Source organism: Bubalus kerabau, chromosome 11 (genome assembly GCF_029407905.1).
Source record: "Bubalus kerabau isolate K-KA32 ecotype Philippines breed swamp buffalo chromosome 11, PCC_UOA_SB_1v2, whole genome shotgun sequence".
NCBI lineage: Eukaryota > Metazoa > Chordata > Mammalia > Artiodactyla > Bovidae > Bubalus > Bubalus kerabau.
Genome location: NC_073634.1, coordinates 70,509,209 through 70,530,582, shown reverse-complemented (window position 1 = coordinate 70,530,582; position 21,374 = coordinate 70,509,209). Strand labels below are relative to the sequence as shown.

The 21,374-nt window shown below is 36.9% G+C and overlaps 1 protein-coding gene across 4 annotated transcripts in view; it reads left to right on the top strand.

Annotated features, from left to right (window-relative positions):
- GFPT1 (glutamine--fructose-6-phosphate transaminase 1) overlaps window positions 1-15,017 on the top strand; it is a 64,514-nt gene extending 49,497 nt beyond the window's left edge. For all 4 annotated transcript variants that reach the window (XM_055540533.1, XM_055540532.1, XM_055540534.1 and 1 more), the window contains 5 exons: window positions 4,078-4,192; window positions 5,279-5,406; window positions 5,974-6,141; window positions 7,451-7,612; window positions 8,765-15,017. In XM_055540533.1, coding sequence (XP_055396508.1) covers window positions 4,078-4,192; window positions 5,279-5,406; window positions 5,974-6,141; window positions 7,451-7,612; window positions 8,765-8,809 — 618 coding nt within the window. In that variant the 3' untranslated portion in view covers window positions 8,810-15,017. The remainder of the gene's footprint in view (window positions 1-4,077; window positions 4,193-5,278; window positions 5,407-5,973; window positions 6,142-7,450; window positions 7,613-8,764) is intronic.
- Window positions 15,018-21,374: the final 6,357 nt, after the last annotated feature.

Below are 21,374 nucleotides of genomic sequence, written 5' to 3'. Positions count from 1 at the left end.
AATAGAGAAGTCCAGGTACTCTTCACCCAGTTTTCCCTGGTAGTTGCATCTTGTATAGGAAAATAAGCATCTCTTTATAGTATGTACTTCAATTTCTTTAAAAAAATGACTCCCTGAAAATATAGTATTATGACAGTTTAGTCTTAGTTTAATTTTTCTTGAATTCACTAAAAGCTCCAGGCCAATTATCACTGAAGAACATAGACAAAAAAATCAACAAGATACTAGCTAAGTGAATTCAATAATACATTAAAAGAATCATACACCAGGATCAGTTGGGTTTACCCCAAGGAGGCAAGGATTTTTCAGTATCTACAAGTCAATCAGTGTGACACACCACATTAACAAATTGAAGAATAAAAACCATATGATCATCTCAGTAGATGCAAAAAAAGCTTTTGATGAAATTCAGTATCCGTTTATGAAAATGCTCTCTGGAAAGTGGGCATAGACAGACTCTGCTGCTGCTGCTAAGTTGCTTCAGTCGTGTCCGACTCTGCGCGACCCCATAGACAGCAGCCCAGCAGGCTCCGCCGTCCCTGGGATTCTCCAAGCAAGAACACTGGAGTGGGTTGCCATTTCCTTCTCCACCTCAACATAATAAAGATCATATGTGAGAAACCCATAGATAACAGCATACTCAATGGTGCAAAACTGAAGGCATTTCCTCTAAGATCAGGAAGAGACAAAGATGCCCGCTATCACCATTTTTATTCATCACAGTATTGAAACCCTAGTCATAGCAAGCAAACCAGAAAAAGAAATAAAAGGACTATAAATTGAAAGAAGTAAGACTGTCACTGTTTGCAGATGAAATAATATTATGCATAGAATATCCTAAGGATATCACTAGAAAACCACTAGAGCTCATCAGTGAATTTAGCAAAGTTGCAGAGTACAAAACTAATACACAGAAATCTGTTCCATTTCCAAACACTAACTATGAGCTATCAGGAAAAGAAATTAAGGAAATAATCCCATTTACTATTGCTTCAAAAAGAATAAGATGCCTAGAAATAAGTATACCTAAGGAGGGGAAAAGACCTGTACTCTGAAAACTATAACAGAGTGATGAAAAAAATTGAAGATTACACAAGTGGATGGAAATACATTGTGTTCTTGGATTAGAAGAATTAATATTGCTAAAATGAACAACTGCCCAAGGCAATCTACAGATTGAATGCAGAGCCTTTCAAAATACCAATGCTATTTTTCACAGAACTAGAGCAAGTAATTTAAAAATTTGTGTAAAAACACAAAAGACCTTGAATAGATAAAACAGTCTTGAGAAAGAAGAACAGAGCTGGAGGAATCATGCTCCCTGACATCAAACTATGCTACAAAGCTATAGTAATCAAAACAATATGGTACTGGTACAAAAACAGACACTTAGATCAATGGAATGGAATAGCAAGCCCAGAAATAAACCCATGCACTTAAGTTCAATTAACCTATGACAAAGGAAGCAAGAATATACAGTAAAGTCAATCTCTTCAATAAGTGGTACTGGGGAAACAAGATGGTTACATGCAAAAGAATGGAGTTAGAATGTTCTCTAACACCATATACAAAACTAAACTAAAAATGGATTAAAGAAAGAGTTAAATGTGAGACCAGAAATCATAAAATTTCTAGAAGCAAACCTAGGTAGAACACTCTTTGACTTACATTGCAGTAACTTTTTTTGTATCCTTCTTCTAAAATAATGGAAACAAAAGCACAAGTAAATAAATGGGACCTAATTATACTTAAAAGCTTTTGCACAGCAAAGGAAACCATCAGCAAAACAAAAAGACAACCTGCTTAATGGGAAAAATATTTACAAATGATATGACCAATGAAGGACTAATATCAAAAATAATCAGCTCACTCGTATCAGAATGGCTATCATCAAAAAGGGCACAAATAACGAATGTTGGTGAGGATATAGAGAAAAGAGAATCCTCATACATTGTTGGTAGGAATGTAAATTGATACAGTCACTGTGGAAAACAGTATGGAGAATCTTCAAAAAATTAAAAACAATTATCAGATGATCCAGCAACTTCTCTTCTGAGTGTATATCCAAAGAAAATAAAAAATACTAATTCGAAAAAATACATGGACCCCAGTGTTCATAACAGCATTATTTACAGTTGCCAACTTATGAAAGCAGCCTGTGTCCATCAACAGATGAATGGATAAAAAAGATATGTATATAAATCACTTCTTTTTTATCCATTCACCTATAAACACACACACCCACACACACAGTGGGATACTACTTAGCCATTAAAAATGAATGAAATTTTGCCATTTGAAATAACATGAGTGGACTTGGAGGATATTATGCTAAATGAAATAAATCGAAGATAAATAATATATTGTGTCACCTATATGTGGAATCTAAAAAATACAGCAAATGAGTGAGTATAACAAAAAAGAAGCAGAGTCACAGATTTAGAGATCTAGTAGTTACTAGTGGGAACAGGAAAGAGGAGAGGAGCAATATAGAGGTAGAGAATGAAAAGGTACAAGCTATTATGTGTAAAATACACTACAAAGTATAATATAGGAACTATATCCAGTATTTTATAATAACTATAAATCAAGTATAATCTTGAAAAATTATGAATCACTATTTTGTACTCCTGTAGCTTATGTAATATGATACATTAAGTATTACTTCAATAAAAATAAGTTTTAAAATATACAGAAATCTTTCTCTGTAAGCTGACAGTGGCTACTTAGAAATGTATGGGTGTGTGTGTTTGGAGAGGGGATTCTATTTTTTTAACAACTATGTGTTAGTCGCTCAGTCGTGTCTGACTCTTTGTAACCCCATGGACTGTAGCCTGCCAGGCTCCTTTGTCCATGGGATTCTCCAGGCAAGAGTACTGGAGTGGGTTGCCATTTCCTTCTCCAGGGGATCTTTCCAACCCAGGGATCAAACCCGGGTCTCCTGCATTGCGTGCAGATTCTTTACCATCTGAGCCATCAGGGAAGCTATAAAAATACTTAAAAATAACTCTACCAAGAAATGTGTAAGATATTCATAAATATTTGTCAAACAGATGAAAACTATATAACCTTTTTTTTTTTTAATTGGCTTTGCTGTGGCTCGGTGGTGAAGAATCCACCTGCCAGTGCAGGAGATGCGAGTTCAAGCCCTGGGTTGGGAAGATCCCCTGGAGTAGGAAATGGCAACCCACTCCAGTATTCTTGCCTGGGTAATCCCATGGACAAAGAAGCTTTGGTGTGGGCTATAGTCCCCGGGGTTGCAAAAGTCAGACATGACTAAGCAACTAAACAACAACAACATAAAACTTTATAGACTTTTAAATGCCTAACAAATTGATAGAAACCATGTTTCTGGATGGGACGATTGTTTTGTAAATAAACTAAACATGTGAGGCAGGATCTGTATTCTGTGACATAGCTCTAGTATATCAGAGAACTTAGGCTATAGGAAGTGTCTAAGGAAAAAAACAGAAAGGGACAATGGAACCAACAGAATTAAGAATATTTAATAATACTTAATCGATGTTAGGGTGGAAGGACTGTTTACGCTAGAAAGTATGACCTAAAGTTAAAAAATTAAAACTTTTGTGTCAATAAGCACTATTGTAAAAGATTAGCCTAAACTGGGAAAATGTATTTGAAATTTAACGAGATCTTTCAAGACCAACTGAAAAGAAAATAAACCAAGTCAAAAAAAAGCAAGTGAAGAATAATGAAATTAATTTTCAACAGATAAAATGACTGACAAACATGAAAAATAATCTTAATTTTTTGAATTCAAGGGCTGTATGATGAAGTAGTAGTGAGAGTCTATTGTCCAGCTGTCTGGTAAAAGTTTGTTAAAAGGATAATTCTCCACATTGCAAAGAATGTGGTAAAATAGGCATATCTCATATTCATGTACAGCTAACAGGAATGAAGAGGGTCTGGGCACTGTGATTGCAGGTCTTTAAGATATTCACAATCCTGTAACCTCAGTGGAAATTTTTTGTTTATTTTCATCTTTTTTTTTTTAAGTTAATTCCAAGTTCTTAAAATGCAGTGCAGCTAATTCTGCGCATTCTTGTGCTCTTTCAGGCATATACCAGCCAGTTTGTATCTCTTGTGATGTTTGCTCTTATGATGTGTGATGACAGGATCTCCATGCAGGAGAGACGCAAAGAGATCATGCTTGGATTGAAGCGGCTGCCCGGTATGAAGACTCGTACACACACAGTAGTTACTGTCTGCGGGAGTGGGGGATGGGTGAAGCTGTGGCTTGTACCGATTTAGTCAGTAGTATCTTTTTACTTTGTACCTGTTCATTTAAAAACCCCACACTGATAGCACAGAAGATTAGAAACATTGGTGTTTTACCGATTGTTACCCATATGGGCTGGAAGAAGCACAAGCTGGAATCAAGATTGCTGGGAGAAATATCAATAACCTCAGATATGCAGATGACACCACCCTTATGGCAGAAAGTGAAGAGGAACTCAAAAGCCTCTTGATGAAAGTGAAAGTGGAGAGTGAAAAAGTTGGCTTAAAGCTCAACATTCAGGAAACAAAGATTATGGCATCTGGTCCCATCACTTCATAGGAAATAGATGGGGAAACAGTGGAAACAGTGTCAGACTTTATTTTTTTGGGCTCCAAAATCACTGCAGCTGGTGATTGCAGCCATGAAATTAAAAGATGCTTACTCCTTAGAAGGAAAGTTATGACCAACCTAGATAGCATATTGAAAAACAGAGACATTACTTTGCCAACAAAGGTCCATCTAGTCAAGGCTATGGTTTTTCCAGTGGTCATGATGGATGTGAGAGTTGGACTGTGAAGAAAGCTGAGGGCCGAAGAATTGATGCTTTTGAACTGTGGTGTTGGAGAAGACTCTTGAGAGTCCCTTGGACTGCAAGGAGATCCAACCAGTCCATTCTAAAGGAGATCAGTCCTGGGTGTTCTTTGGAAGGACTGATGCTAAAGCTGAAACTCCAATACTTTGGCCACCTCATGTGAAGAGTTGACTCATTGGAAAAGACTCTGACGCTGGGAGGGATTGGGGGCGGGAGGAGAAGGGGACGACAGAGGATGAGATGGCTGGATGGCGTCACCAACTCGATGGACAAGAGTTTGGGTGAACTCTGGGAGTTGGTGATAGACAGGAGGCCTGGCATGCTGCAGTTCATGGGGTCGCAGAATTGGACACGACTGAGCGACTGAACTGACCCATATGTTATTATTATATTGTTTGGTATATTGTCCTTTTTTCATAGATTTTGCTAATATTACTTCTTAACAGATTTGATTAAGGAAGTTTTGAGCATGGATGATGAAATTCAGAAACTGGCAACAGAACTTTATCACCAGAAGTCAGTCTTGATAATGGGCCGTGGCTATCATTATGCTACTTGTCTTGAAGGGGCCCTGGTAAGTCTTCTCATTTCTAGTTGTTGACTCATGAACCTGGCACATAGTCATATTTTCAGACTGAATGAAATAGATGGAACTTTGACAAAAGTGCCTTTATATTTACACATTCTGATTTGTTTACCTTGAGAAAGTATAACAGAATACTTAATTCAGAAATTGAAAATCAAGGAAGTACACTTCAGCATGAGAACTTGGGTTTAGAAAGTAACTTGGGTTAATGTTTTGTCCACATGTGAATAAAATAAATAATGTATTCTCTAGGTGTGAGATTTGAGGTGAAATATGAAACAATTAGGAAAACAGTTACAAAGAAATACGAGTACACTTGTGATAATCTAAAATCTTCAAAAAGTCCTTTTGGAGTTCTAAAACTCCCAGCTGCTTGTTAACATTATAGAAATAATGATCAGTAAATGTATTAGCTCTGTTTGTACATCACAGATCCTTTAATACTGTCTGATAAATAAGACAGGGATTTCCAACAGCAGATATCTTGTGTAATATGTATTTAAGAATGGGTTTTTGAAAAACAGACTGAAGACTAATCTAGTTCTTTCCTCTCAGAAAATCAAAGAAATCACTTACATGCACTCTGAAGGTATCCTTGCTGGTGAGTTGAAACATGGCCCTCTGGCTTTGGTGGATAAGTTGATGCCTGTCATCATGATCATCATGAGAGATCACACCTACGCCAAGTGTCAGAATGCTCTACAGCAAGTGGTTGCTAGGCAGGTAAGTCGGGGGCTACTGTGAGGACACAGGCTGCACGTGCAAGGGATCTTGGTTGCATAATTATGAGAATCATCCTGAAACCATCCCAACCCTCCCCCCACCCACCCAGGTCTGTGGAAAAATTGTCTTCCACAAAACTAGTCCATGGTGCCAAAAAGATTGGGGACCACTGCCACAGAGCTTCTATTTCCTTGACTTATGCATGAGACTTACCACATGGGATTGTGAGTTTAAATAAGCTTAAATAAGTTTAAATCAGTGTGGAAAATTCTTAAAGAGATGGGAATACCAGACCACCTGACCTGCCTCTTGAGAAATCTGTATGCAGGTCAGGAAGCGACAGTTAGAACTGGACATGGAACAACAGACTGGTTCCAAATCGGGAAAGGAGTATGTCAAGGCTGTACATTGTCACCCTGCTTATTTAACTTATATGCAGAGTACATCATGAGAAACTCTGGGCTGGAGGAAGCACAAGCTGGAATCAAGAATGCTGGGAGAAATATCAATAACCTCAGATATGCAGATGACACCACCCTTATGGCAGAAAGTGAAGAACTAAAGAGCCTCTTGATGAAAGTGAAAGAGGAGAGTAAAAAAGTTGGCTTAGAGCTCAACATTGAGAAAACGAAGATCATGGCATCCAGTCCCATCACTGAATGGCAGATATATGGGGAAACAGTGACAGACTATTTTTTTTGGACTCCAGAATCACTACAGATGGTGACTGCAGCCATGAAATTAAAAGACGCTTACTCCTTGGAAGAAAAGTTATGACCAACTTAGACAGCATGTTAAAAAGCAGAGACATTACTTTGCCAACAAATGTCCATCTAGTCAAGGCTGTGGTTTTTCCAGTAGTCATGTATGGATGTGAGAGTTGGAATATAATGAAATCCAACCAGTCCATCTAAAGGAAATCAGTCCTGAATATTCATTGAAAGGACTGAAGTTAAAGCTGAAACACCAATACTTTGGCCACCTGATGCAAAGAGCTGACTCATTTGAAAAGACCCTGATGCTGGGAAAGATTGAAGGTGGGAGGAGAAGGGGATGACAGAGGATGAGATGGTTGGATGGCATCACCGACTTAATGAACATGAGTCTGAGTAAACTCCAGGAGTTGGTGATGGACAGGGAGGCCTGGCGTGCTGCAGTCCATAGGGTCACACAGAATCAAGACACGACTGAGCAACTGAACTGACGTCAGTGAGGCCACATTGAATTGTGCAGTGCAAAACATGCATGTTCACGTGTTACAGCCCTGCCTTTACTTAACCAGTGATAGTGCCTGTGATCTCTTTCCCAGGGACGGCCCGTGGTGATCTGTGACAAGGAAGACACTGAGACCATTAAGAACACAAAAAGAACAATCAAGGTGCCCCACTCAGTGGACTGCCTGCAGGGCATTCTCAGCGTGATCCCTTTACAGCTGCTGGCCTTCCACCTGGCTGTGCTGAGAGGTTATGATGTAAGTGACGGACCACTGTGGAAATTGAGTTTCCTTCCAAATTTTTAGCAATAGAATTTGATAATTCCATCATACATACATCTGTCACCTGTTGTAGTTCCATGGCCCAGTTTTGTCAGTTACATCCTGACGTTTTCACACCCATCGAACCTGAAGGAATTTTGGACATAAGCTCCATCAGTGGAGATTACCTCCCTGGGGACTGTCCACCTGTTTTCTTTCTGTGTTTCTCAGTGGGGTAGCTATTGGAAATTCTTTGGGACTTCCTCACACATTGAAGGACTCTCAGCATTCCTAGTCCTTCATTCATTGTGACAACCACAGTGACAATCAAAACATTCTATTCTTAACAGTCTCTGTGGCAGTCACTATTATTTTTCTATTAGGACTGCATCACTGCCTCTGAGCTTTAATCTGGAGGGTCCAATTGTACTTACCGTTCCGCATTTTCTGAGGGCAGAAAAATGGATTAATCTGTATTTAAAAGATTTTAATATAGATTCAAGTCAAAAGGGCTCCTTCTGCTCAACTTTTGGTTAATCTAAAGAATCTATTCCAAAATCACATATAGCTAAAAATTTACTAAAATGTATCCTTTTATTGTAGTTTGTATAAAAAAGTAAATATACAGACAGTGAATGCTGAAAAACAAACAAAAACATCCCACTCTTATACATTTCTAGTGTCCCGGGAGAGGGATGCCAGCTCATAGAGGACCACAAGAGTTTTCCATGTGCTGAACTGGGTCCTTTGGAATTCTTGTTCTGAATTGATTTCAGGTCGTTTTAAGATGCATTATATTACTATATTTCTAATCGAATTCTTTGTAGTCTCTAATAAAGATGGTTAATGAACAAGTTGTTTTCTATTTTCATGGGGTTTCTTTGGTCATTTATTTGACTGTACCAGCTCTTAGTTGTGGCATGCAGGATCTTCAGTTGCAGCATGTGAACTCTCAGTTGGCATGCAGGATATAGTTCTCCAAGCAGGGATCGAACACAGGCCCCCTACATTGGGAGTGCAGAGTCTTAGCCCCTGGACCACCAGGACAGTCCCTGTTTTTATGTTTGTATAAGCAAAAATAATTTGTTGATAGCAACTGCCACCCCAGTTTGTATCATCTCTCAAATCTTAACTTCTTTTTTTTTGCAGGTTGATTTCCCTCGGAATCTTGCCAAATCTGTAACCGTAGAATAAGGAGCATCTGAAACTGGGCGATTAAGCAACACAAGACACCTTTGTATTTAAAACTTGATTTAAGATATCACCCCTTTAAGCCTTTTTTAGTAAATCCTTATTTATATATCAGTTATAATTATTCCATTCAATTTGTGATTTTTGTGAAATTACCTCATACTTTTCCAGTGATTTGTGGGGGAGTTTGAATAGTGGAATCTATGTTGGTATCGGTATCAGAGCGAGTTAGCTCTCATTTTCTTTAAAGGATGCTGAGTGTTGGATTTTGGGACCCTCCACTTCAAACTGAAAGGATTGTGTGTTATTAAAATAATTGGCATTTGTTTCAGCATACATTGACATTTCATTCAGGCCAATGAAAGTGTGTTTAATTGGAAAGTGTGTTTAATTGGAATATTTAAAGCCAGTGACAGTGTACTTGGATATTTAATTAAGGTTTTGCTAAGTTATAAAGAAAAAATGCCATGATTATTTTGAAATTTATTGTTTTGTTTTTAAATCAGTCTATGAAACTTAAAAACTGAGAACTTCTTCATGGGATTTCTATCTAAGTTAATCTTAGTCTCTCAGATTTATTGCCTGTTATCTGTAGATCAAGGTTTCTTAGGAAGCTAAAAAGTATAGTAGTGCATTGGTTTTCTCCAGCTCTTAACAGAGAATGCTTATGCAATTTCATAGCACAGACTTTAAATCTGAGCTGCTTTGAACAGCTGACAATATGATTTTAAATTTGAAGATGGGATACAGATAAGTTGGATATCCTACTTCTTGTTTTTTTTTTTTAATCTCCTAAAAATGGTTTTGGTTCCCTTGTATCTGTAGTTTCTTTTTAAAAATTACTGCTGAAGGACATTCTATCTTGTTCTTTGAAATCATCACAGAGAGTTGCTATCAAATATGTCAAATACTGATGTTCAGAATTCTCTTCAGTTTTGTCCCAGAGAAGAATTCCTTACAGTTAATTTTAACTTCCCTTTACTGCTTTGTTGATTCAAACTCTAGTACCTTCATGCCAATTTGGAAACTCCTTGCAGTTGTTTGGAAGATTTGCAAGTCTTTTGACTAAAATTTGGCTAAATGTATATGATGGGCTAAAATTAGAAAAAGCTATCAGCTTTACACTGATAGTAGTGAAGGATTATATAAAATTTTTAGTATTACTTTCTAGGTATTTTTCTCTCTGAATATTCTGTGTTTTACCCCTGAAATATACTTAGGAATGAATAAAATATAAATATAAAAGTGATATTGAGGTGCCTTCAGCTGGCTAGTGTCAGAAATGGAAACTTAACAACTTAGATTAAAAAATTTAGAGTAGAATACTAGTTTGACATCCAAAAAGTTGTGAATAATAATTTCTTCACGGAGCTTTCTAGCAACATCTTGGGCATCACAGGGCAGTGTGTTTATGTTTTGGTTAAGTCCTTTTCCTTCAAAAGTTTTCATTTTTAAATTGCAAAGGTAATTAGCCTAATAAAGTTAGCTGAGCCTTTCCCATTTTCTGTGTTTGAACTTCTAGTAGCTGTTGTAAGAGAAGCATAGAATTCTGCCTTGTGTTAGCGTTAGAGAAAGCACTGGCATATTTTGAGGTAATTCAGAAAGACTCTTAGATTGAGACTAGAAACCTGTTTTTAAAATAGGATTACTATTCATGTCATTATATAGCTACTGCAGGTATAAATTTATCTATTTTAATTGTTTGTAATATTATTTTGTGTAGGCCTGCTAGTTTTAGTCTGTGTGTAGTGTCATCCTTAACTATGTTATTTTAGCATTTTTATGCACATGATTTGTATGGGTTTGTAGCATTTCTGAAGTTCAGATTAGCTTTCTAAGTGAAACTGATATGTGAAGTCAGTCATTAGTTTTCAGTCTGTTTCCTCTCCCTCTTTGTGTGTGTGTGTGTGTCTTTCTCTCACTCTCAGACACACACAGATACACTTGAAGCTAGGGTAAGTTCTAAATCAAATCTCGAAAACCAGTAGTAAGAAAAAAGAAGTGGTATTTTCCAAGCAAACATCGTTTTTCTTCCCTACCCCTTTTTCTTGCTCCCTACACTGTTTAATGTAGTGATTTTTAGATGCTTTTATGAATTATGAACACAAAATAATGTAATGAGGCAAACTGCTAGTAAGTGTGGATGCTCAGATAAAACCAATGTAATAAGTATAAGAAAATCATTTTTTGGGAAAGATATTCTACAAAAGGAGTCCTTCATATAAGAAATTCTTTCTTGTAATACATTTAAAATTAAATTCACTTGTGTATAACTAAGTACTCTTTACCCAGGCCATGAATCTTTTTTAGGCCAAGGATCATGTTAGCATCTAACACGTGGCACAGTAAATGATTGTTACTTTGACATCAGTCAACTTTTCTGTCTGTTTAAATCACCTATGCCATAGGAATAAATAGCTGAAGGAAAGTTAATGTTAACGGTCTTTGGCTTGTTATAACTCTGTCAACAGTGTATTATGTGAAAGTCACTGTGCCAGAAACTGAAAAATACATCCTGTTTAAAGTCCACTTGTCTCCTGGTGTACTTACCGCTCCTGGAGACTAGGATCATTGGAAGGTACAGGGTGAGAGAGTGGAAAAATGGAGTTGAGCTTTTAAATGTTGGGAGTGAGTTTGTTCATTGAAATGATGGTTCAGGTTTTGGTGTATATCATGTTCCTAAGAGGTGAAGTGCATTTTGCAGAGTTAACTGTTATCACAGGCTATAAATCCATGTGTCTGTAGTACTGTAAGGAACAGCAGTTGTTAGATACAAGGTGAAAACAAGCATCACAACTAAAAGGGAACTGACACAGGTGACATGTAGGTGAGACTGTTGGTTAGAGAGCTAATAAAGATTTTCTTTAAGGTTCTTAGAAAGATGTTTCTGAGATGATACTGTCTTAACCTTTTGAATACAGATCTCTTGACCTGAGTTAATTATGAGGATGAGAGGAAAGGAACCTCTTTAGCTCCTTGGTTATATTCCTTTGACATATTTCTAGTAACTCTTGAAAGAGGGAAAACTATCTGAAATGTTGACTTCAGCAAACATATTTGAAGAAGTCCTTTGGGGTCAGTTTCCTTTGTCTCTCTCTCTCTTTCTAATTAGGCTATATACTATAGCAGTAAAAGGGAAAGACTGAGGTTAATTATTATATGCTACAGCTTAAGTGATTTTTCTAAAGAGAACAATGTCATTGAAAGTGTTTATTTAAAAAGAATTCACAGCTCACATTGAATTTATGAAGGCCAAAGAAATTGAAGGGAATGGTAAAGGTAGATAAAAAAGTGTTATATCCACATATTTAATAGATTTTTTATATCAGAATACCAGGTAGTATTTTACCTGTGAAAATGTATTTCAGATTACTTTGTTTTCTTGTGTTAGAGCCTCAAGTTAAAAATTGTAACAATTAAATCATTTTTCCCCCCCCCCGGAGTATTTAAAGATCGTTAATATGACAGTGTTTCTCTAGCTTGACGAATTTAACTCTCCTTAGATCCGTGATGATAACCAATAGGATGGATAGTACTAGCTTTGAACTGATAGTATCCGCAGTTAAAATAAAAATCATAGTTAACTAGCAAAACTATCAAGTTATGCCATATTAACTTGTGAGTCTGTAATAACTTGATATCAATGTTATGGAATATACGATAAATAATGGCTAATGAGAACTTTTTAAGAAATCTTAAATTACCTTTCTTACTATACTAGTTTTCAGAATGAATATAGAAATGATCCTGTTAGCCTTTTAAAACTGTTCTGCAGTAGAAATTTTTTTTTTTTGCTTAAATAAAACTTTTCATATTTGTTTAAGTTATGTTTCTTTTGAGCCAGAAATTTTAGAATCATCCTGGCTTTGTTTCAGTTTTCTGTTCTTTAAGATGAATGTTTAGTTTACTGAGCCACTTAGTCATTTCTTCCTCATGTCTTCTCAATCTAATGACTGTATTTCCGAACTGTGAATAAGTTACCCAAATCTTGCTGCGAATTACATTTTTAAGCAGTTTGCCAATATTTGAAGTATATACATGTTTGTTGTTGTGTTAAAGATTGTATTGTACTAAGATTGTAGCCAATGTTTAGTTGTCAGTAAACATTTTTTATGCTAAAAGTTTATTCATCACTGTTGGTTTTAAAAAGAAGAAATATTACATTATATTCAAAAGTCATGTCTTCACTCCAACTTCCCAATTACTTTAAAAAGGATCATTAGATAAAACAAAGGCTCTACTTTTTCTGATGTTATGCTCTGTAAATATTATACTTACTCAAGTCTTTTAGACTTGTGTGTTTCCAGCACATTTACAGGGTATACAGTGATCAGCAACTCTAAGTTGTTGATAGTTGGAAAAGAAGGGTGTTTAGGATGGGTGAATAGTAAAATAACATATACTCCAAATCAAAAGTTTCTGTCATATCTGGCAGTCTATTAATTGTAGAACAGAGAGTCCTTTTACAGGATCCTTTGATAAACAGCAAGCTAAAAATCTCTATCCCTAGTGCTTACAGCACTTGCTGTGTTTTGCAGGAAACAGAGTTATGCCCAGCGTGGTTTGAATGAATGGATATGCTGTGTTGCCTTCCCATAGAATTGAGCCCAATCTTTCATCTCTCTTTTGCTCTGTGTTGCTCTGCAGCAAAGCCCAGGGCTGCCACACCAGCATGAATCATTTTTTCCACAGGCCACATTTTTTACATAAAATTTAGCTTTACTTCTAGTGAAAAGTTTTCTTTAAATCCTCTTCAATTCACTATCAGTAAGTATTTACTGAGTACTTTTAAAGGCCAAGAAATAATTTCCCTAGAAATTACGAGGCCACTTTTCATTGGAGTGGATTTAAGGAAAAATAAGTTCTTTAATTTTTTGGATGAGTGAAAGAAGTCTTTATTAAGTTTCTCTCATTATCCATGGTTAAACTGTTTTATCTCACTTTCAAAAAATGATGTGGAAGCTTTATTAGCTAGCTTTAACAAGCATCCCAGAGATCAAAACTAATCTTGTAATAATATAAGAAAAGTTGCCAGGTTATAGGTCATTTAACCAGACAAAATTTATTACTGTCTTTTTGGTTAGCATGTATACAGGAGATTTTTCCCACAGTTGAAAAGACATGTTTGTGATCTTCATATTAACATGATTCATTGACTCAAACACCAAAGTTCACACATGTATTTTTTCATAAAGAATGCTGTTATGCAGCCAGATTTCCTTTTCCGTATTTCAAAAAATATTTGAATATGGAGCATGGATATGTAATTGAAATATGGAATAAAAAGTGGAGCTTGTAAGCAATTGGAGAAGTGCTCTCTGGATAAAATGGTAGCTATTTCCTTCCCATTCATTTATCAATCTGCCTTTATATATGTTTATAAAAAGTAAAAAACTTTTATTGTTAGGAGGAAAGCAATTGGCATGGTTTCATATGTTTTTAATTTCTGTAGTATAGTGAGTATTGCATTATTTCCAACAATGCAAGTAAGTTATATTGTGGAACTCACAGCAATTGTACACCTGGGGGATCTTCAGGGGTTAATTTTTGCCTCTGTCACTCAGCTTTGTATGTTTTGAAATGGAGATAAATACAGTGTGGTCTTCGAAGGAAAATGGCCAAAATTCCCAAAGCTTGTAATATAAGTAAATACTCATTGAGAGTTCTAGATCCATTGTACCTAGAAGGCAAATGATCACGTGTTCTTAACTAATGTGTTCTTGATTTGTGAGACCCAAAGGTTGATTTCCGTTAATTTTAGATCGTCATGCAGTAGCCGAGCTGCAAAGGCCTAGATCTGTCAGCGTCACTGCAGTTTGTTTCTGCAAACAGCCCCTTTGAGGTGACCCTGTTGTTGGCATTAGGAAAAGCCAGTGTGGCAACAGTCAAGGGTGTTTTACTATGGCAAGTTCAATGTGAGATGGACTCATTAGAAAACTTTGTCTTCAAAGAATGCCCCACACTGGGATGGAAAATAGTCTGAGACAATAAAAACCAGTTTCTAGGTAAGCAAAATTGCGTTAAATTCAAGTTTCTTTCTGTGTTAGACTTGAATGTATCTAGCTAGTGTGATTTATGGGGGCTTTTGGTGGGGTTTTTTTCCCCCTATTTGCTTTGTGTGTAGAATTGTTTTGAAATACTGAGTATATTTGCTTTGAATTTTATCTCTTTCTGTTTTGTATTCATCCTTTGAATAAAATTGTAAATCCAATATTGATTTTATTCTTAATTTACTTTTACTGCTGCTGTGGAAAAACCAAGGAACTGTGGGAGATCTTTGTAGGTTTTCTGTCTGAAGTTCTTGGTTATTAACTTGGAATCGTGTGTTACTGAATTTCAAAGCATTTCTTTTTTTGAAAGAAACAATTTTAAAACTTATTTATATAGATTGTCTTTTTTTGTGCTTTAAGTGAAGTGGAAAAATATACTGGTCTCTGAAAGCAGAATTGACTTTACTGGCACAACATTAATACTTTAAATACTTTGAGTTATCTTAGCAGAAAAGACAGGTTTATATCAATTTATTTGCAAATTCCTGAGATTCCCCAAGATAGAGAAAAGTTAGCTGCCTTATGGAAATACAGAATAAAAAATGGAGATTGTAAACAATTGGAGAAGTGCTCTCTGCATAGAACTGTAGTTATATTCTTCCCATTTATCAGTCTGCCTTTGTATATGTTTATATTAGTTAAACATTGGTCTCTTCAGTGTGATGTTCTGAAGTTAATGGTTCTCAACTTGTTTGGGCTTAATATGCTGAAACAAAATAGGGGCTGCTCTGAGAATGTTGATAGTCACCCTATCAGAAGATGGAGCTGATTTTTAATGGTAATATTTTAAAAATTAAAGATCTATAATGGCTTAGCTTGTGCTCAAATAGGATGCCTGAAAATTGGATCAATATTTAAATGGATAATCTCTTTACAAAGTTTAACAGCCAACTGTTGCTTTCTTGTCCATCTTACCTTATGTTGTCCAGTGTACTAGGTACACCAGATATACAGATCATATGAGAAAGACCTAAGGATAAATGGGCTTCCCTTATAGCTCAGTTAGTAAAGAATCTGCTTGCAATGCAGGAGACCCAGGTTCGATTCCTGGGTTGGGAAGATCCCCTGGAGAAGGAAATGGTATCCACTCCAGCATTCTTGCCTGGAAAATCCCATGGACAGAGGAGCCTGGCAGGCTACAGTCCATGGGGTCGCAAGAGTCGGACATGACTTAACAACTGAACCACCACCAAGGATAGATGAGCTCAGCATAAACAAGATATATCTCTATGCCTGAGCCCATGACTGCCATAGTAGTTGGCTAGTAAAATACTGGCTGACCTAAGTTATACTCTAAATAGCATTTTTCCTCTTATTTTTTCTTTCAATGTCTTTGCTTGCTTAATTAAAGTTTGGTCAAGAAATCATAAATCGCTACTGGCATTTCCAGTAAGAAAGGATTTAATATGAGAATTGGGTTTACACAGGCATTAGGTCTGAGAAATGCAGATCAGGGAGGAAACAAATCTGCAGGAATTGCAGGGGACTTCTGTTGGTGATCTCAGTTGTCCATAGCACTGGGGTGAGTTCTCAGAAAGATGCTTGGAAGATAATGGCAAGTCCCACATTAGCTGTCTGATGCTCATTAGTCTGTTTGTAATTGCCATTGGAGAATATTATTTGTCCTTTTCTTTTTCCTTCCAAATTGTGTTCAAATGATTCTCACTGGAGAAATCGAATGGGATATCTGTGTACAAGTATCCAGTAGGAAGGAGAATTTAGAAGGGTGGGTATAGTATATATAGAATATTCAACAGATGTTGTCCATCACAGTTCACCCTTTGGAATACACGGTGTCTTTACTTACCCTTGTATCCATATTTAAGTTTCCAGAAAACAAAAAGAATATCATGATTCTGCCTGGTATGCAGCAACTATCCCTGTTGAAATAAAGATGTTCTCAACTTCTTCCCAAGAAGAGATACATTTCGTGAATTTCTCTGTCCATCTCTGTGTGATGTTTGTTCTTTATCCTTAAAAACAATCCCCCTTGATATAAAAGTCTTATCTAGTCTTAAGTGGAATAATTGGAAGGAGAAAGGAGAAAAGTTGATTAATTATATAAATATATATATATATATATATCTCAAGGAAAGACAATATACATTGCTACTAAGTCCCTTATTTGTATAAAAGTCCATAGTTCTATTATATAAATACATGCATGCAGATACTTACAAATACGTACATTTTCTCTTCCATTACCTGTTTTGTGCTTCCTTAGCTCTCACCCAGCACTCAGGTAGTTGTGATATTTGCCAGAACCTTTTGCTTCTCTCCTTAAACCTCTTCCTCCCACCCATTCTTGTACTTAAGCTGGGGGCCTATATGTGAAAAAAATACCAGCAAGAATTTCTGACAATATGGTAGACAGATGACCTGAGGAACTTACTAGGACAAACTTGAATGCTGTACAAAAATGCAAAAAAACCCACATTTCCTTTATATAGTTTAATGAGTTGTTAAGAAGAAAAAGGAATTCTAAGACACAAAAGGTAAGACAACAAATACTGAAGCTGATAGTTATACTAGGAGAGGGGGGCATTGGTTAATATCTTGCTATACTAGGAGAGGGGGGCATTGGTTAATATCTTGCTGACTAGATCGTTCAGTTTTAATGGGTTGCATATGGGAGATGGGAAACTAAGCCATGGGCTGGAGAAAGGTGGGAAGTCAACCAAAATGGAAAATGACATGCTTGGTAAAAGAGTAAATTAGGAAATAAAAATTGTCAGAGTTATTGGGAAGAAAATGCAGGCCTCAACTGAGAGTTGTGGATGAGAGAGAAATCTGCCATGAGAATCCCATGGGAATTCCTTACCACAGCTAATCTCCACGTAGGCTTTGTGTAGAAGTTTGCCGTACCTGTATGTCCTAAAAAGCCTCAAACTGAGCTTCTTTCATGGTCATTCCGAGTTGATGGAGTCCCAGGAAGCAACCCCAAATCCTTGCTGGAGGAGTGTGCTTTACCACAAACCACAAAGCATTCCCACTAGTATTCCAAGAAACAAGCTCAAATCCAAAATCACAAACATGCAAGAGAAGAAATTACAAATGGCAAAATCAAACCTTCAAAGGTTGCAGAAATTGGAAGTATCAAGCAATGTGGGAATAAGACAATTATGTATGTATGACAAAAGAATAAGAGAAAATAATGTCAAGGCAGAGTTTGGGACTAAAAATGAGATGTAGTAATTGAAATTATAATGGATAAATAGACATAATTGAAGAGAAAATTAGGGAACTCAAGGTCTGAAGAAGGTTTGATGAAGCAAAGAGTTATAGAAAACAAATCAAAAGTCAAAGCTTTTCAGAGACTGTCCTAGACCAGATTAAAGGCAAGTTATGGAATTTAGGGAGCCCCCAAAATCCAAAGCATTGGAAGAAATTCCATTCTTAGATACATTGTTTCAAAACCACAGAAAAAGAGATCTTAAAAACAATTAGAGATAAGTTAAATAAGCAGGGTGATAATATACTTGTCAGCCTTGTCATACTTCTTTCCCAATTTTGAACCAGTTCATTGTTCCATGTCTGGTTCTGTTGCTTATTTACCTGCATACAGATTTCTCAGGAGAGAGGTAAGGTGGTGTGGTATTTCCATTTCTTTAAAAAATTTCCACAGTTTGTTGTGTTCCACACAGTCAAAGGCTTAGTCAATGAAGCAGAAGTAGATGTTTTTCTGGAATTCCCTTGCTTTCTCCATGATCCAGTTTGTGCTGGCAATTTGATCTCTGGTTCCTCTGCCTCTTCCAAACCCAGCTTATACATCTGGAACTTCTCAATTCACATACTGTTGAAGCTTAGTTTGAATAATTTTGAGAATTACTTTGCTAGCATGTGAAATGAATGTCACTGTGCAGTAGTTGGAACATTCTTTGGCATTGCCCTTCTTTGGGATTGGAATGAAAACTGACCTTTTCCAGTCCTGTGAACATTGCTGAGTTTTCCAAATTTGCTGGCATGAGTGCAGCACTTTTTTCACAGCATCGTTTAGGATTTGAATTAGCTCAGCTGGAATTCCATCACCACTAGCTTTGTTTGTAGTAATGCTTCTGAAGGCCCACTTGACTTCATACTCCAGGATGTCGATCTGTAGGTGAGTGATCACACCATTGTGGTTATCCAGGTCATGAAGATCTTTTTTGTATAGTTCTGTGTATTCTTGCCACCTCTTCTTAATATCTTCTGCTTCTATTTGGTCATCACCTGATGAGACATAAGTTAGATCATCTCACCCTATTCTCCGTGCCTCTCTCATCCTCTCAGGTGTATTTTCCATCTTTTTGTCTCTCTCTGAATCATTCCAAATGATTTCTTCTAATCTGTTTTCTGGTTCACTAGTTTACTCTTATCTGTGTCTAATTTGTTTTGAAGGCAATTCTTTGAGCTTTGTTTTTAAACAACTTTATTAAGGACTACTTTATATACCATAAAGGGCTTCCCTGTTAGCTCAGTTGGTGAAGAATCTGCCTGCAATGCAGGAGACACTGATTTGATTCCTGGGTTGGGAAGATCTGCTGGAGAAGGGATAGGCTACCACACTCCACTATTCTTGGGCTTCCCTTATGGCTCGGCTGGTAAAGAATCTGCCCACAACGTGGGAGACTGGGTTCAATCCCTGGGTTGGGAAGAACCCCTGGAGAAGGGACTTCAGTATTGTGGCCTGGGGAATTCCATGGACTATACAGTCCATGGGATTGTAAGGAATTGGACATGACGGAGCAATTTTTACCTTATATACCCATAAGTTTTATCCCTTTTTACTGTAGAACTGATAAGTTTTTGTGAATTTATGGTTGTGTAACAATCATCACATTTCAGTTGTAGAATATTTTTATCTCCCCAGAAAGTTCCTTTGTGCCTGATGACAGTCAAGCCACTGACTTTTAAAATTTCAATGATTTTTATCTCTCTTTAAATACTTAATATTTATCATAAATATATTTATATAATATTTAATACAAATATATGTATATTTAGCATAATTATATGCACATTTATGTATATATATGTGTGTGTGTGTATATTTATACATTTACTTTTTGGTTATTTTTCAACTTTGGTCATTGTTTTCCTTCAAGCTTTTTTCAACCTCATTTTTAGTTCTTTAAACATGATGTGGAAATTATTTTTAAGTCTATGCCTGATATTTCCAGTATCTGGATAGTCTGTTGTTTCTGCTGATATGCACTCCTAAGGATTTCTTTCTTTCTGTGCTTTGTTCATTTTGACTGTGAGTTCCCCAGTGAATTACTTTTGGGAATTCTTTGAGTCCTAGGTTGAAGATGCCTTTCTTCAGAGAAGTTTTGCATTTATTTCTGTGAGGTGCCTCAGACTCTACCAGTTCAGAATTTTGCTTTCTACATTCATGGTTTGAGATTTTTTGCTATCGAGTGATGTGAATTTGGGGCTTAAATGTGCACAACTCTCACTCCTAAAGGACTTGATTGGTATCTGGTCAGCACTGATTCCCAATACAATTTTACAAAGAGAGACTACCACATCTTCCTTAGAGACATGTCTCCTTTTAGACCTTGGGGAAGTAGTTCTTGAGTTTTAGTGTGCTAAGAAGCCTATTAAACAGTGCAGATTCTCAGGTCAACAGCAAGGACTGTTGATTCAGTGAGTAGAGTTGCAGCCCGGGAATCTGCATTTCTAATAATCACCAAAGATAATCTGGCTATAAGCAGCCAAGATCCACACTTTGAGAACCATCACCCTTAGATCTCATAGCTTCATTGGATCCATTGTACAATCTTGAGCAAGAGTGTATGTGAGCATGGCTGTCTCCCTGGAGGAAAACATTCATTACAATGTTCAGTAACCATTTATCTCTTTATATGCATGGGCTGACCTACTTAAGTCTATTCTTTGACCATGGTACAAGAGGGAGCATTCTGTCCTCCTGCAGATCTGATTCTGAGTGAAATAAGAGAAAAAGTACCTTGTATATTGTGGTTTCATGATTTATAATAGATATGTATTATTTAGTCTCCGGCACAGAGCTCCTAAAACACTTGGAATTTCCTGAGTGATGAGCATCATAAGATGCTCTTGTATTAATGAGGTGACTTTAGAAAAACTTCTGGTCACCTCAGGATGGTGGTTGGTGGCCAACCACAGGATTAGAGGGTTAGAATTTTTAGTCCCATCCTCTGATTTCCAGGGAGGGGAGAGGGGCTGGAGGTTGAAACAGTCAACAGGGCCAATAACTTAATCAACCCTGCCTATGTGATGAAGCCTCTGGAAAACCCAAAAGGATGGTGTTTGGAGAGCTTCTGGGTTGGTGAACACATGGAGATGCTGGGGGAGCATAGGAGCTCCATGTCCCTTCCCCATACCTTGCCTTGTGCATCTCTTCTATCTGGGTGATTCATATTCTTTGATAGTCTTTGTAAATCAGTAACCTGGTGAGGAAGCGGGTTTCCCGAGTTCTGTGAGCTACTCTACCAAATTACCTGAACCCCAGGAGGAGTCCCAGATGGCACTAGCGGTAAAGAACCTGTCTGCCAATG